Source organism: Trametes versicolor (genome assembly GCF_000271585.1).
Source record: "Trametes versicolor FP-101664 SS1 unplaced genomic scaffold TRAVEscaffold_9, whole genome shotgun sequence".
In the NCBI taxonomy this organism is placed as follows: Eukaryota; Fungi; Basidiomycota; class Agaricomycetes; order Polyporales; family Polyporaceae; genus Trametes; species Trametes versicolor.
In genome coordinates this window covers 291,211-306,240 of record NW_007360329.1, presented here as the reverse complement: position 1 = coordinate 306,240, position 15,030 = coordinate 291,211, and the positions used below count along the sequence as shown (strand labels likewise).

The 15,030-nt window shown below is 60.3% G+C and overlaps 7 protein-coding genes across 7 annotated transcripts; 6 read left to right on the top strand and 1 right to left on the bottom strand.

The window, feature by feature from the left end:
- Positions 1 to 119: 119 nt before the first annotated feature.
- TRAVEDRAFT_171255 (ribosome biosynthesis protein ENP2) lies at positions 120 to 2,760 on the bottom strand (the record flags this gene model as incomplete). Its single annotated transcript, XM_008043100.1, has 5 exons — positions 120 to 604; positions 663 to 1,318; positions 1,378 to 1,622; positions 1,672 to 2,349; positions 2,431 to 2,760. 5 exons carry the CDS (start codon positions 2,758 to 2,760, stop codon positions 120 to 122), a joined length of 2,394 nt encoding a protein of 797 aa, XP_008041291.1.
- A 1,266-nt stretch (positions 2,761 to 4,026) lies between these two features.
- TRAVEDRAFT_50019 (uncharacterized protein) lies at positions 4,027 to 5,016 on the top strand (the record flags this gene model as incomplete). Its single annotated transcript, XM_008042872.1, has 3 exons — positions 4,027 to 4,428; positions 4,483 to 4,561; positions 4,985 to 5,016. The coding sequence occupies 3 exons, from the start codon at positions 4,027 to 4,029 to the stop codon at positions 5,014 to 5,016; spliced, it is 513 nt and encodes a 170-aa protein (XP_008041063.1).
- Positions 5,017 to 5,256: 240 nt separating this feature from the next.
- On the top strand, positions 5,257 to 8,069 carry TRAVEDRAFT_50018 (uncharacterized protein; the record flags this gene model as incomplete). The annotated part of the gene is made up of 3 exons (XM_008042871.1): positions 5,257 to 5,517; positions 5,566 to 5,658; positions 5,712 to 8,069. The coding sequence occupies 3 exons, from the start codon at positions 5,257 to 5,259 to the stop codon at positions 8,067 to 8,069; spliced, it is 2,712 nt and encodes a 903-aa protein (XP_008041062.1).
- Positions 8,070 to 8,397: 328 nt separating this feature from the next.
- TRAVEDRAFT_38773 (DNase I-like protein) lies at positions 8,398 to 9,792 on the top strand (the record flags this gene model as incomplete). The annotated part of the gene is made up of 3 exons (XM_008042823.1): positions 8,398 to 8,419; positions 8,694 to 9,631; positions 9,766 to 9,792. The coding sequence occupies 3 exons, from the start codon at positions 8,398 to 8,400 to the stop codon at positions 9,790 to 9,792; spliced, it is 987 nt and encodes a 328-aa protein (XP_008041014.1).
- A 925-nt stretch (positions 9,793 to 10,717) lies between these two features.
- TRAVEDRAFT_102996 (uncharacterized protein) lies at positions 10,718 to 11,311 on the top strand (the record flags this gene model as incomplete). The annotated part of the gene is made up of 1 exon (XM_008043099.1): positions 10,718 to 11,311. A coding segment is annotated over one exon (594 nt), but the record flags the coding sequence as incomplete, so codon positions are not given.
- Positions 11,312 to 12,298: 987 nt separating this feature from the next.
- TRAVEDRAFT_100706 (uncharacterized protein) lies at positions 12,299 to 13,369 on the top strand (the record flags this gene model as incomplete). The annotated part of the gene is made up of 1 exon (XM_008043098.1): positions 12,299 to 13,369. A coding segment is annotated over one exon (1,071 nt), but the record flags the coding sequence as incomplete, so codon positions are not given.
- Positions 13,370 to 14,608: 1,239 nt separating this feature from the next.
- On the top strand, positions 14,609 to 14,998 carry TRAVEDRAFT_103771 (uncharacterized protein; the record flags this gene model as incomplete). Its single annotated transcript, XM_008043097.1, has 2 exons — positions 14,609 to 14,794; positions 14,852 to 14,998. Coding segments are annotated over 2 exons (333 nt in total), but the record flags the coding sequence as incomplete, so codon positions are not given.
- Positions 14,999 to 15,030: the final 32 nt, after the last annotated feature.

Here is a 15,030-nt window from a genome sequence, read left to right as displayed (position 1 = left end):
ATGATAACCCCAGCTCATGCCTGACACTGCAATCATATGAAAGACGGCCCGAATGGCGGATGGCAACGCGCTGGAGTGAATCGAACCAGTAAAACAAAACAATACACGCACACGCAGGCTCACATCCTCCTGAACGTGTTTTTGCTCCCGCTCCGCATGCCCTGCCGCCGCTTCGCGCGCCCCTTCCGCTCCGTCTCGCTCATCTCGTGCTCCGGGTCCTCCCCGCCCCTCTCCATCCCCGCGCCGAACGACTCCACGCCCTTCCGCTTAGCGTCCTTGCCCTTCTTCAACGGCGCCGCGTCGTCGTAGTCCTGGCCGGAAGAGGTCGTCCGAGGAATGAACGTCATCTCGATGCCGCCCCCTGCTGTGTGGCGGACGGAGGAGTCTCCCCGCCCAGAAGATGCACGCTCCTTGCCCTTCGAGCCTAGGTGAGAGCGGCGCTGGCCAAACGTCGCGTTCTTGTCCACGCCGCGAGCACCCGTGTCGCTCTGTGCTTGGAGAGGCGCCAGACGGACCTTCGCCTCCCGCCGCTGCGGTGCCCTCGCCTGCTTCTGGGAGCTTGCACGCGCCGCCATGCGCACACGGATGTTGTCCTGCCACAGTTCTACGACGGCGAAGTATTATCAGCAATGACTCCCGAACGATCCATGTAAAATACTCACTGCCGGCATCGTCGCTGTCTTCGCTCTCGCTGCCGCTCTTGTCCGCTTTGCTCTCCTCACCCGAGCTAAGACCGTCGGAAGACACCTTGTCGCTCTCATCCTCCTCATCCTCCACCGCCGTCTTCGTCCGGCCCCGACCCACCTCGGGACGCCCTTGCCGCTGCGCAACCGCCGAGGGGTTCAAAAGCGCGAACTCTCTAGTGCTCTCGTCCACCTCGAACTCGGGGTCCTGGAACACGGCCGCAAAACGCGGATCGCTGAGCAGCGTCGGCTTCTCCGTCTCCTCGTCCTCCATCTCCTCCTCTTCCACGGCCACCTCGTCGACCTCCATCGCGTCCTTCTCCCCTTCCTCCGCATCTGCCGGGAGATTTGCACGTTTCGCACGACGCTCGTCGCGCTTGCGCTCGCGCGCCTCCTCCTTCTTGAGCTTCTCCGCGAGGGCCTTGTTCACCTTCACCGCGCCCGCGTCCTTGCGCGAGCGGATGCGCGTCTCCGCGAGCTTCTCCATCTTCTCCTGCACCATGCGCTCGCGGTGCTCCGCGTACGCGTACGGGTTCGCGATCACGCGCGCGGCGTCGTACAGTTCCAGTGACACGAAGTACCCGTGCATGTACGGCTTGAGTGCGGGCGTGCCCACGAGGTGATCCAGGCCGAGTCTAAAAAGAGTATCGAGTCAGCACCGAGTCGCCAGCATAGAGCGAAGGTGAGGACGAACTTGGAGAGCTCGCCGCGGTCGATGAACTTGTAGTCCTGGTACGCAGTGCGCGTCGTCTGGTCCTCCATCTCTTCCGTGAGGTTCTCGAGGAAACTGCACCACTTCGGGGCGGGTCCCAGCTGGGGGATAAAGTAGCTCGTCATCTTGATCCCCTCATTCGCGAGCAGCAACAAGCCGCTGCCCGGTACATGGTGCACATCGTTGAGGTCGTTCGCGGGCGTGATGGAGGTAAAGTTGACTTCGGGCTAGTGGCCTATAAGTAAGTGTATATGGACACCGTGCGCGCGCACGTACCGAATTCTTATTCCAAATTTTGATGACCTTCTTGTCCGCGCTCAATAGATAGCCCTCCCCAGCCATTCGGCTGCCACCCTCTATCCACTGGACGTTCTTCACGGGCAGGCCGTACCCTTGGTCCTTCATCGCAATATGTCTTGCCGACCGAATATCGTACAAGAGAGTGTGGCCGGTAGACGTCCCCACGGCGTATGAGAGGCCGTCCGGTCTTGACGAAATAGCCGTGACAGACAACGGTGCAGGGCCATCGTCCACGCCAGGTAGAGCAGGTGCGGACAGATGGTTCATGGGCATAAGCCGTTCGCGGGGTAAGCGCAGAATGCCGACCCGTGAGCGCGAGCGGGGATCCCAGAACTCGACTGTACCGTTCCCCTCCACTCCGAAGGCGAACAGTTGGTGTGCGGGGTTGATGTCTATGACATTCACCCCTGCGATATCCTCCCCGCCCTCGCCCTGCAGTATGAGCGGATTTAGGAAGCGCCCTTGGTCGAGGTTGAGGCGAAAGATTTCTGGGCCGGATGCTGCGAAGAGGGCGTCGCAGGAGGGGAAATGGTAGGCGAGCGAACGCCCGAAGCGCGGTATGCGCGTTCGGTAGTGGAACCCGCCTTGCGTGTGCAGCTCGACGGAGCGGTCGTTTTGTAGGTGTATTGACTTTGTCCAGTCATCCGAGAGCATCTACAGAAGAGCAGACAAACGCGGTGAACATCCCAAGCACGAATGTACGCCGAAACGCGGGGAGGTACAAGACTCACTCACAACAAAGTCAACATTCTCCGCATCCGTATGCCTCTCGAACTTCAGTGACAACTCGTCCAAGTCCCAGACCTTGATTTGCGGCTTATAGGTTCCCGTTGCGAGCGCATGGCGGCCGTCCCGGGTGGTCTTGACCTTGTTACTGGCCTCCGGGAAGTCAAAGTGTTGGATGAGCTCTATTGAGCCCTCGATGTGCTCCCTGATAGCCCTCTTCCCCTTCCCCTTTGCATCTCGTTTCCGCGTGAGCCAGTCGGGCAGAGACGAAGAAGACCCGGAAGCTTCTCCGTTCACGGTGTAGACCTTCACCGCGCTGGGGTCCAAGGCGACGCTCATTGTTTGAGCACAGGCTAGATATACACAAGACCTGAAGGTGAAAGCCACAAAACCGAGCAGCAGCGGTCAGAGTCCAGAGAGAACAGCGAGCAAAGCTGCAGCTCCGATGGCGGCACGGTCTGAGTTAGCGGGCGCTTGCCAAAAAATGGAGACCACGTTATCGAGCACAGTGATCGATCTCAGATCCGAACCTTCGCTGAACGCCCTGCGTCCGCAGGCCTGCCAGGCACATCGCGTGCATTCCCAACCACCTCCGTCTATCATTGCTCATATGTCGCGCAGTCTCTGTCTGTCCATCCTCTGAAGCTGCTCCAAATAAACAACCTGATTATCTAGAGCTCCTTTCTTCTGTACCACCATCATGGTCGGGATTTCCCACGCTCGAGTCATGGGGCGGCTCGACGTGGGGGGTAACCATGACACCCTATAACATGAAGGCGTTGACGGCCAGTTGTCTGGTCGTGCGCAAGGTCTCCCGTGTGCCCGCTGAGACCCTATGGGGAGCGAGGGAGCACCGCGATGAACCGTACAGCCTGGATGTACGTGGCGGTGGACGGTGAAGCAGCCGTCGGCGGCATGCGAGCCGAGGCATGGAAGAAGACAAGGGCTGCAGGCGTGCGCACCCTGGTTGTAATATTGCTCGAGAAAGCACAACGCACTCGCTGTATCGGCGCGAATGCGTGTGCACGTCGGGGACGTGGCCATGAAGCTGGACGGGGGCTATGGTGTCGGCGCGCTAGCTAGTGATAGGTGCTGGCGCTGGCACGGACCGACTACCCGAGGGGCTAGAGCTTAGCCTTCCGGGGCCTGTGAGCGCCTGGTGCCTGATGTCACGGCGGAGCCTTCTCGGTGGTTGGCCGAATGGGGGAATGAAAGTTTGTCCCTCCGGTGAGGACGCGCTGAATCGCGCCCTACCGTATAGGAGATGTGTGCTACATCCTAGTCCGAATCTGGCTGGGGTTCGGTAGGAGGCGCGCTTGGGGCAGGGAGACGCAGCTGGATGTGCAAAATGTATGAATTTGGTGGCATGAGTGAGAGCTGGCGGCCTCAACCCTCGCTTGAGTCTTAAGCGATGTTATGCGCTCCCCAAGAAAATCTGAATCATAGACCCCTCTCCCAGCTGCTCTACCCTGCAGAATGCCTTGCTAGCGTGCCGCCAAACCCGCTAAAGCAAGCGAAGTGCGCCTCTTGAATGTGCTGTCTGCACTTTTAAAAGTGAGCGGTACCCACAACACTCCTGCTATCCACACATACCTGCTCCCTATCATGCCCACAAACTACACCACCCTCTTTGTCTGCGAACACAACGGAGCTACGCTGCAGCAGACACCGGCCGCCGCGTGTTTCCAACTCCTAGTTTGCCCCTCCCGCCCACTCGAAATTGGCTCAAACGTCCACCTCTCGCTCCTCATCGACCCGCCCGAGTTGGTCCCCTTCTTTCCAGTCGGGACGCGGGCCCCCTTCACTGCCATGCGTTTGAATATTTGGGGAGGAGTCGTCGGAATCGCGTCCAGGGATAGGAGGACGATCGAGTTTGAAGTCGAGAACTGGAATGAGGAAGCGCTCGTCCGGCACGCCCGCATATTGGTCCCGTGGCTGCCGGGCTTGACCACTGGCCGAGACCTCCGAGGGAGCTCGGAGACCGGGATGCCCGACCGGACACAAGAGGTACGCGAGCGTGGAACCCGGTGTGTAGATGGGTATGAGCTAATGGTCACCCAGGCATGGTCCCACGCGGGACTGCGCCAAGCGGCTGAGGAACACCAGGTTCTGGGCACGCGGCGTTGCACGGTGCCGGCCTGTGAAGCGGAGTTATGCAGCGTATGCGGAGATTGTATTCCGAGGGACTCAGACTCGGAGAATGCCGGGACGGCTCGAGGGTGTACGTACTACGCGAACCGTCCACAGCCTGTCGCCTCCCGCTCCCTCTGTGCCTACCCCAGCCCCGTACCCTCGAGCTCTCGTACGCGACCGACGTACACAAACACACCCGAATGAAAATTTTCGTGCTTCTCGATGGACCCACCTCACGCTCGCAAAAATTTTACATGCGCAAATCAGGAAGGACGATCGGGCGCCGACGCATAGCTGGAGGCGGCCAGGACACAGACGTAGTCCGGCTAGCAGACGCGACTCAAACTTGGCCGACGAGCGCAACCAGGATGGCCCAGCTGTTGAGTTATACCAAAATGAGTGCGATGCTGACCATTTCGGGGACTGACAGGCAGAGTCTACGTGCAGCCGTGGTCGCTGTAAGCTCGCGAAGAAGCACTGCACGACTCTGTGCCGCTCTCGGCCACCCGCTTGCGGGAAGCGGACACATCGCACGGTGGCGTGAAACAGAGGAGTCGGCATGCACGGGCACGGTGCTGAAGGAAACGAAGGGGGGAGGGGAGCAGTATAAGTACTGCACTCGGACGACGACGAGCAGTGTCGCCTTGTGCACACACCCCCGGTCTTCTACTGCCAGCCTCTCGCCTCGCGATATCTGCTCTGATGCCATCCCGCCGCAACGCCTCTCTCTCTCGCCCTGCGACGCCCTTCGACTCGAGCATGCTACCGACGACGACGACGACGCCAGCGGTACCCCAGACCGGTGCTGCGCTGCCTGGTGGACCCCTCCACTCTACCCCACCTGCTAGGACCTACGCCCAAGTGGCCGCGTCCCCCCCGGCGAGTCCGACGATGCAGCACGCGCTGATGCTGCACGCGGCCCACCCTGCGCCGCCCGGCGGCGTCATTCCCATGGGGCTCATGGTAAGACTGCTCCCCTCACGCAGCGGCCTGTTTCTCACCGTACCGCAGGGCCCTGCGACGACGCCGATGAGCCTGCCGGCGGCGAGCGTGCAGCCGCGCCCAGGCAACCAGTATGTACAGGGTGCCTCGGACCGAGCAACGGTATGTAAAAAGTCATAGAAGCGAACGGAGCGCAGGCCTAATCTAGTGAACAGGACGCCGCTGGGCCGTCGCTGCGGGCAGAGAGCTCTGCGGTGGGCCTAGATGGAGGTAGTCGGGGCAAGCCGATAGACAAGGGCAAAGGGCGAGGCCCGCCAGGACCTCCGAGCCCGACGCTCTCTCCTGGAGAGTTGTCGGCGCCGTCAACCCCGCGGTCGCCCACACCGGCTTACCCCGACGACTTCGAGGTACACGGGAGCCGCTTTAACGATGCCGAGGAGATCGCGTGTGCCATTGCGGAGAGCATCATCACCGACGGGGCCCGCTACGACGACTTCATCACGGACGGCATCGGCCGCGACGGCCTGCCACTTCCTGGGAGGGTCCCAGACTACGAGCAGCGCAAACGCAAGCGAGCCCGCGTGCACACCCCCTCCTCGGAATGTGACGAACCGGCGATTTTCTACGCGCGCGCCCTCGAGAAGCCGGAAGACCTGCCCCGCCCGCCCACACCCCATCCCTCAACGATCGTCACCGCGCGGGAGCTCCACAACCTCCGACGCTCAACGGGCGAGGAGAACGGCCGCGAGGACTTCAGCCTGGAACCGCCGCCATCCAACCAAGCGGCCCTGCGCACCCGTCCGCCGCCCTCGACGCAGCCTCGGCAACCGACATCGCGGCTAGTCAAAGGTGGTGTGCGCCCCGCCCGCGGAAGGAAATCCCTGCCGGCGTCCAAGACTCTGTTCAGCGGCGCCGACCCGATGGATGTCGACATCCTGCTGGCCTCCCCGGTGCTCCGACCTTTGGATGCGCGCGCGCACGCTGCTACGCAAGGTCCTCTTGACGAGAGCGGGAGTCAGCTCTTTCCCGTCTACCTCACCGGGACGGCGACGGTGCCGTCGCGCCAGTCCGCAACAGGCCACGCGACGGTGTCCACGAGCTCAACGTCGACGTCGGTCGCCCAGCGTCGGGATCCTGCTGATTTCTGGGCGGACAACCGACCCGGGCGGAGCTGGTCTGACCGGTCTGAGAACTCGAGCAACATCCCCGCGCGTGCTCCCCTGCTTCCCGAGCCCTTCTGCCCCGACAACATGAGTCACCGGCCGCCGAACTACCGCCCTCCTACGCCGTTTCCCCGGGGCTACGACGGGGTGCTCGACACTGCCCCTCGATCCTCCGGAAATGGTGCAGGCCCGAGTTCGCGCGCGGCCCGAGCCCTGACGCAGCGCGAGCCCCCTCAGAGCGGGCAGTCGCCGTCCCCCTTCCCCCAGGACGGCCGCTTCCACACGTATGTCGCCCAAATGGCGACGCTGCAGGCGTACGCGCCGCAAGGTTTCGGGTTCACCCCAGCCCCGGCGGGAGGTTTCGGCCCGCACGACTTCGGAGATCCGGAGCACCTGATCTACGGGATGGCCAGCGACCGGGTGGAGGAGTTGTGGCAGGAGGAGCCGACGACGACGGCGCTCATAGAAGTCCACGGTACCCGCCATCCCAGCCCGCAACTGATCCAGGCGCAGACAGATCTCATCACCACGGTTGTCGCCGCCGCCACAAACGAAACGGACTTCCGCGTCATCGGGCCCGAGGCCGAGCACCCCACGCGCCGTAAGTACAGCCCGTCGACCTACGCCCTGGTGAAACTCCGTGCGACCGCGATTCTCGCCCTGGTCACCCAACGCATCTGGTCGTCGGAGCTGATCACGCTCAGCGTCTTCCGACGCGTCATCACCCTCCCCGACTTTCTCTGCCTGCTCGAGGGGGTCAAGCAGCACCCCGAGCTCGACATCGCGCGCACCGTGTGGGAGACCTTCAACGGGCCGCACATCCTCCCAGCCCTCCTGCGGTACCTTCGCGCGAACCCGAAGTACAACCGCATGCACCAGGAGGTCGCCGCGAACATCGTCCTGAGTTCGCTCCGAGTACACGTCACCGCCCTCAACAACGGCAACCTCGTCGCGGCGATCTATTGCACGTCGCCCGCTGCGACGGTCGCTGAGTGGCGCGTCTGGCGCGACACGATCCTCCGCGCCCCCTTCCATGTTCGCGACGACGTGGTCATCCCCAGCCAGCCGAGCCTCTGCGGTGGCTGCCATAGCGCCTCCCACCCCACTGACCTGTGCCCATACCCGGGCGTCCCGGACTGGCACGCGACCCCCCAGCGCTCACGACTAGCCATCACCCAGCGCGACAACGTGGACCTCGGCCCTAGCACGGCGACTCTGCAGGGGGACCAGGCGGGCCCGTCCACGTACAACCGCTCCCTCCGCGGCCGCGGCGGCGCTGCAATGCGCGGCAACAACGGCCGGCAGAACCCTGGGCGCGGCGCGTCGAACGGTGGAGGCAAGCGCGGCGGGCGCGGCGGCGCGCAGGACGGGGCGGGCAACAACGGCCGCCACAACCGCGACCCGTACTAGTAGCTCGCGCTAGCATGTATGTCTGCGCTCGCATGTGGCTCTCTCTTAGTATCTCTCTCGCAACATTATAATAGAATCTAGTATGTTCCCTATGGCACCGGAGGCTGATCTTACCGCTTGAGGGCGGAATGCCGCACTTGGCTAGCAGCGGCCTATTTAGGCTGGCAGCGCTGCTCTCGTTACGCGCCGAGCCTCAACTCGACGTGTCTGCCGCCTGGATAACTGGCAAAATTATCGCCCCTGAGATGACTTGGTCGAACACTCGGGGGGCTAACTCGACTGCGAACCAAATACAACAACCACATAACCCTGTTCCGGCCTCCCAACCATGTCCTGGCACTTCACGCCCTGTCCAGCCCCGACGGAGTCGCAACACCTCTGCTACTGCTGCTCTGAATGACGGGTTAGATAGGATTGGTAGCAGAGCGCTTGGCGGTGACGCCGAGCGTCAGACACCCGCACTTACAAACCCTCCCCTCGCCGAGCCGCGAACGTTCACGCGGGCGCGCCTGCGCGTTGGTACTCTAAATATCAAGGGCTTTGGAGTATCGACGGCGGGGGGGGCGTCTGATAAGTGGCTATACATAAATCAAATCATACGCGACCAAAACCTGGCTATACTAGCTGTTCAAGAGGCCCACCTAACCCAAGAGCGGGTGGATAACCTCAGTAACCTCTTTGCCACCAGTCTTGAGATATACTTCTCCCCTGACCCTAGCAATGGCGCCGGAGCGCGAGGAGTTGCTTTTGTTGTAAATAAGAGAAGGCTCGCGGGGAGGAAGTGTAAATTTGAAGTGCTTGTCCCAGGACGCGCCATACAGATCGCATACCCCTGGGCGGCAGAGAAGATGATAAATGTCCTAAATGTCTATGCACCGAATGCCGCGAACGAGAACGCGGGGTTCTGGGGGAAAATTGGAGAGGCTTGGGACGCTGACGGGGGCGTAAAACCGGATGTAATGCTCGGCGACTTCAATGTAGTGGAAAGCGCGCATGACCGCTTCCCTGCCCACCCGGACCCCGCAATTGCGACGGAGGCCCTGGCTGGGCTCCTACGCCGTATGCATGCGTGTGACTCATGGCGCACGGCGCACCCCAACGAGAGGCTGTTCACCTACCGGCAGGTAGGGTCGGACAGGCAGTCCAGATTGGATAGAATCTACGTGAAGCAGGCAATGATGCCGAAAGTCGCGGACTGGGCAAACGCGGGGCCCGGCCAATTATCGGACCACCAACTAGTACTTTGCTCTATTGCAAACTACCACGCCCCGGTAGTGGGGAAAGGCAGGTGGTCCGCGCCCCTGTCTCTCCTAGATGATGAGAAATTTGTTAGCACAATGAAGAAGCTCGGCAGGGAGCTTGAAATGAAACTCACCGACATGGCACCGAGGAGTGTGGAGGTAAACCCGCAGGTCCTTTTCAGGGACTTCAAAACAGAGCTGGTGCTCGCGGCGCGGACGCGTGTAAAGGAATGGGTACCTAGACTAGATAAGAAGATCGCGTACCTCAAAGACCATATTCGCTCTCTTCAAAGCTCTACGGTACCGATCGAGGAGGATCAGGTGGCGGCGGAGACGGCGGTCCTGCTGCAGGAACGTGTGCAAAAGTTAGAAGCGAACCGATTTGGATATCGGCGAGCAGCAGTCCACGCAAAAGACTGGATGCACGGTGAGAAAATCGGTCGTTATTGGACTAGGCAGAACGCACCTCCGAAACCGGATAACATCATGTACGAGCTGCGAAGGCCGTCAACGGACTCGGGCTATGCGAACAGCACTAAAGAAATGTGTGAGATAGCTCGCTCCTTCTACGATGACTTACAAGCGACGGACCCGCCTCCCTCGGAGTCTCAGCATGCCCACTCGATCAGGAGTGCGCTGGAGTGCGTCGAGGCCCGCCTGACGGGACCGCAGAAGGCCGTCATGGCGTCCCGACTTACGAACACTCACGTCCGCACTGCCTTGAAGCACTCAGGGCGGCACAAAGCAGCGGGGCGCGATGGCATTCCCACGGAGTTCTGGCTGGCGTACCTCCAATGGCATGAGAAGGCCGGCACGCACTCCGAACTCGCTCTCGACATAGTCGCCGCCCTGCGGCGTGTTTTTAACGATGTTGAAGCCCACGGAGTGGCGGCTGGAGTCCCCTTTGCGGAAGGATGGGTATGTCCCATCTACAAGAAGAAGGACCCGAGGGAAATCACTAATTTCCGTCCCATTACTGTGCTGAATGCGGACTACAAGATTATGACTAAGGCACTTACCGCCAAGCTCTCGAGCTTTGCTCCTGATATCATACATCCGGACCAAGCGGGCTTTATTCCAGGGCGGAGTATTTTTAACCACATAAAACTTGCATCGCTGCTGGTCGACTACGCGGAAGCTGAAGAAATGAACGGTGTCATCGTCGCGCTGGACCAAGAAAAAGCGTACGACCGGATTGATCATACGTACCTCTGGGAGACGCTAAGGCATATGAACTTCCCCGAAACTTTTATATCGACTGTGCGCGCCCTGTACGCGGACGCGTCTAGCGCCGTCATGATTAATGGTACGCTGAGCCGCCCTTTCAGAGTCACCAGGGGGGTCCGACAGGGCGACCCCCTCTCATGCTTGCTGTTCGACCTGGCTATCGAGCCACTAGCCGCTGCGCTACGGACGTCGTCCATTGGCGGGTTCTCGATTCCTGGCGCGGCTGAACGTCTTGTCTCAGCGCTCTTTGCGGATGATACCACAGCGTTCTTGAAGGAAACGGACTCCTTTGATGACCTGCTGGAGATCCTTGGCAAATGGTGCGCAGCGTCGCGCGCTAAGTTTAATGACGATAAAACCGAAGTAATCCCCGTAGGCTCCCCGGCTTACCGAGACTCGGTGATTACGACGAGGAAACTTGCGCACGGTAGCCAGCCACTCCCGCTCGGAGTCCGGATCGTCCCTGACAGACAGCCCGTACGTGTCCTGGGAGCGTGGATCGGAAATGTGGTCGACCAAGCTGCAGTCTGGGGACCCATGATTGACACAGTGCGGCGGAACCTAGAACGGTGGGGGCTCCGCAACCCAACGATGTATGGCCGTAAGCTTATCGTAGGCATGGAAGTGGGAGGCCGCACTCAATTTCTCGCTAAGGCCCAGGGGATGCCGACATCGGTCGAACAGGTCCTGGAGCGCACAATATCGAGCTTTGTCTGGAAATGTGGGAAACCGATGGTAAGCATGTCAGTGCTACAAGACCCTATCTCGCAGGGCGGGCTCAACCTACTTGACGTCAAGGCTCGGAACGAAGCTATTGACCTGATGTGCTTGAGAGCATATATGGACACATCCCCGGCCCGCCCGACTTGGGCCCTGCTGGCTGATGCTCTCCTGTCAAACGCGGTCCAGTCCGCTGACAAACGGCTAGACCAGACGGTACGTGTCAATACCTTCCTCCAAGGATGGAAAGTGAACGCGACGCCTACCGGGAGACTTCCGCGCGACCTTGCTCGAATGGTTAAGACTGCGCGGAAATATGGTGTGGAGGTGGCGGCGCAAAATCCTACGGAGGAACTGAAGGCAGCCCTCCCGATCTGGTCCCATGCCGCCCTCATCCAGAATCGCCTGCAGATAAACTCGTTATCCGCTAAGTGCCTACGAACGAAGCATGGTGTCCTGACCGTCGATGACTGCGTGGCAGTGGCAAGACGCATACTAGAACCGCGCCAGGATGGAACTGCACACTGAGGTAACGCGGGGTGTACGTGCAACGAATGTCGCGAGGACCGCATGGAGCGTGTGTGCCCGAACCCGCACCGATGTGCGTCCCTCGCAGCTGCCATGATACAACAGATACATCCAAAATGGAGGCCGACGGGCGGCGCGGTGGCTCCTGAGGGGGCGGGTCCTGGCCTAGACGCTGGAAGTGAAGGCGTGCGTCTGCTGCGGCCGTCGACCACAGGCCTTCCTGTCGAGAATGCCCTACGCGTCTTCGTGCACGACTCCAAGGCAGGCACGGGGCTGTCCCAGGCAGTTGCAGAGCCCCATGCCGCCCTGCAAATTGTAAACGGGGCCGCCGCGATCACGGTGGCGTACACCGACGGCTCGTGTGCAACCACGGCGCAAGGAAAGGCGACGGCGGGAAGCGGCGTCTGTTTCGGCCGCAATGACGAACGAAATGTCGCGGCACGAGTCCCTGGGGAGGAACAGACTAACAATGCCGCCGAGATACATGCGGTGTCCCTGGCTGCGACGCTCGCCCCAACAGAGGGCGTACTCGCTATTAAATCAGACTCAAAGCTCGTGGTCGACGGACTTACCACTCACCTGCAAGCCTGGGAGGATAGAGGGTGGCTGGGAGTTGCGAATGCGGCGCGTGTGCAGGATGCCGTGGCGCGCCTGCGTGCACGCAAAGGCACCACGACGCTAGAATGGGTTAAAGGGCACGCTGGCATAGAAGGGAATGAGTTGGCGGACGAACTGGCAAGGAAAGGCGCCCAGATGAGCGCCGCCGACGGCCCTATGCTCCCGCGGCCACCAATGAGCTATGTCGGGGAAGGGGTGCGCCTCCCGATCTTGACTCAGAAGCTTGCATATCTGGGGATTCGTCAGTGGAAACCGAGGCAAGAGAGGAGGCGATCGGCACTCACCGTGGGACAGGTCGTCGAGGCAGTAGCAGCGGACTGGTCGCTAGCTCTCAGTCCGTCGCAGATATGGCTAGCGATACGTCGAGACGACATACGGCGCACCCTCCGTGACTTCTGGTGGAAGGCGCTGCACGGCGCCCTCCGCATCGGGAAATACTGGGATAATATTCCGGGATACGAAGGACGGGCGACTTGCTCGCACTGCGGGGTGCAAGAGTCGCTTGAACACATTTTGGTAGACTGTGACGCGCCGGGTCGCGGCGAGATCTGGAGCTCGGTGAGTACTCTGCTTGCAGCTAAAGGGATAGAGGTGCCCGGCCTCAGCATTGGCACGATCCTGGCAGCACCGGCGCTCTCAGCTGCGGGTAAAAACGCGAGAACTCAGGCGGGCAAAAACAGGCTCCTCAGGATACTACTCACCGAGTCCTGCCACTTAGTGTGGAAATTAAGGTGTGAGAGGGTCATCGGACGTGAGGGAGACCCGTCGCAGTACCACTCAGTGCCAGAGATCAGGCGTAGGTGGTTGAACACTGTACAACAGAGACTCGAAATGGACAGAGCGCTAGCTAAGCAAAGCAAAGGCAAGATCACTAAGTCCCTTGTCCTCGAGACCTGGGCAGGGCTCTTGCACGACGAAGGGGCTGTCCCTGAGAACTGGATATATTATAAGGGGGTTTTAGTGGGTAAGCCGTCATACTGGGATGGATAGCAATAGATCCGTGCCTAGACGTGCAGCCCCACACTACAACAGGTAAGTTGTGTGCGTAAAGCATTTCCTCCGGCACGGTGCTAAGGGTGTAAATCCCTATAAACCTGCATTAAACATAACAAGCGTACTTTCAAAGTCCGACCTATGTTGCACCGCAAAAAAAAAAAAAAAAAAAAAAAAAAACAACCTGATTATCTATCAATGATGTCCTGTGTTCTCCTCTATTTGGAAGATGCCTGCTCTGAGTCGTCTGTATGCTCCGGAGCTACGCATCCCGCGGCGGCGCCACTTGATATTTGCGCCTCCGAGCGTCTGATACCACTGCGGCACAGGCCATATGATACTCGCCGCTCGTGCGCAGGCCCCCGCAGCGATACAACCTCAGGCTAGACCACACAACACGATCGCCAAACGGCCCGGTCTCAAGGGCAGCCACCGATCACCGTGCCATGCCCCGCATGCGCAGTGACTCAGATTCGGTGGGAGCATATCTTTGCTTCGTACAAATACGACTCCCCCGCCAACTCACTCCCTACCTCCTCACCACCCCCAAATATACCCATGCAGCCTGTTGTAGAAGCTTCGGGCGCCACTGCGGCGCCGGTCAAAGCCTCGGAGACGTCCCCGCTCCTCAAGCAGAAGCTGTCTAAAGCGACGCTAGAGGATGTCAAGCCTATGCGATTCCGTACGTCCCGAGTTTGTGCACACAGCATACAACTGCATCCTATGCCATGTTTGACGCTAACGCTGTTCTGTGTGACGGATATAGGAGATCTCAGGCGGGCCATGAACGTCGCATCCAACGCATTCGTGAACGACTCGCTAGCGAAATACTTTGACGTACGTCCGCCAATATACAGCACTTCATGCCCACCACAGCAGCACTCCGAGTGATAGCTCACGATTCGATTTCACCTTCACAGTCGTCTGATACCGGGCCCCTTGCGAAGTTCCGCATCTGGCTCATCAAGCTCTTCTCTTTCGCGGGCAGCGTCTACCAGAAACGGATGCTGACCGTCCACGGCGACGCCTTCCTGATCTAGTACGCATGCAAACTGCTACGACTATCAAAAAAAACTAACAGCTTCATCGCACTCAGCTCGACCCCACAGGTCAATAAGCCGCTCCGGATCGTGCACATGCTCATCTCCATGGCCAACTTCTTCCGCGCCGCCGAGCTTGTCCGGGTACGCTCCGCCCTCTGTCTCTTGAAGTACCCGTCTGAACCCGCGCGCATCACATCAGAGGAGAGACGAGTTCGGCGCAGCAGTGCAGGCCCAGGTGCAGGACGCCTTCGGAACCCGCGCGGCCGAGATGTACGAGATCCAGGGGCTCGCGACGGCCCCAAAGGCGCAGGGCCGTGGCTACGGCAAGGCGCTGGTCAAGACGATCACGGACATGGTGCGTCCACTGAGCTTACGGGCTTGCGTTCGAGGCATGCTGAACTGGCTGTGGCAGGCCGACGCGGAGGGGCGCGATGTGTGGGTGATCACGTCTGACGCACGGCCGTTCTACGAGCTGCAGGGGTTCAGCGTGGTGCGGACTGCGTTCATTGGTGCGAATAACCCAGCTTGGAACCGCGCTCCGGTGGTTGTATCTATCGTGAGTGCCGCTTCAACAGCATTCAGGGTACATCG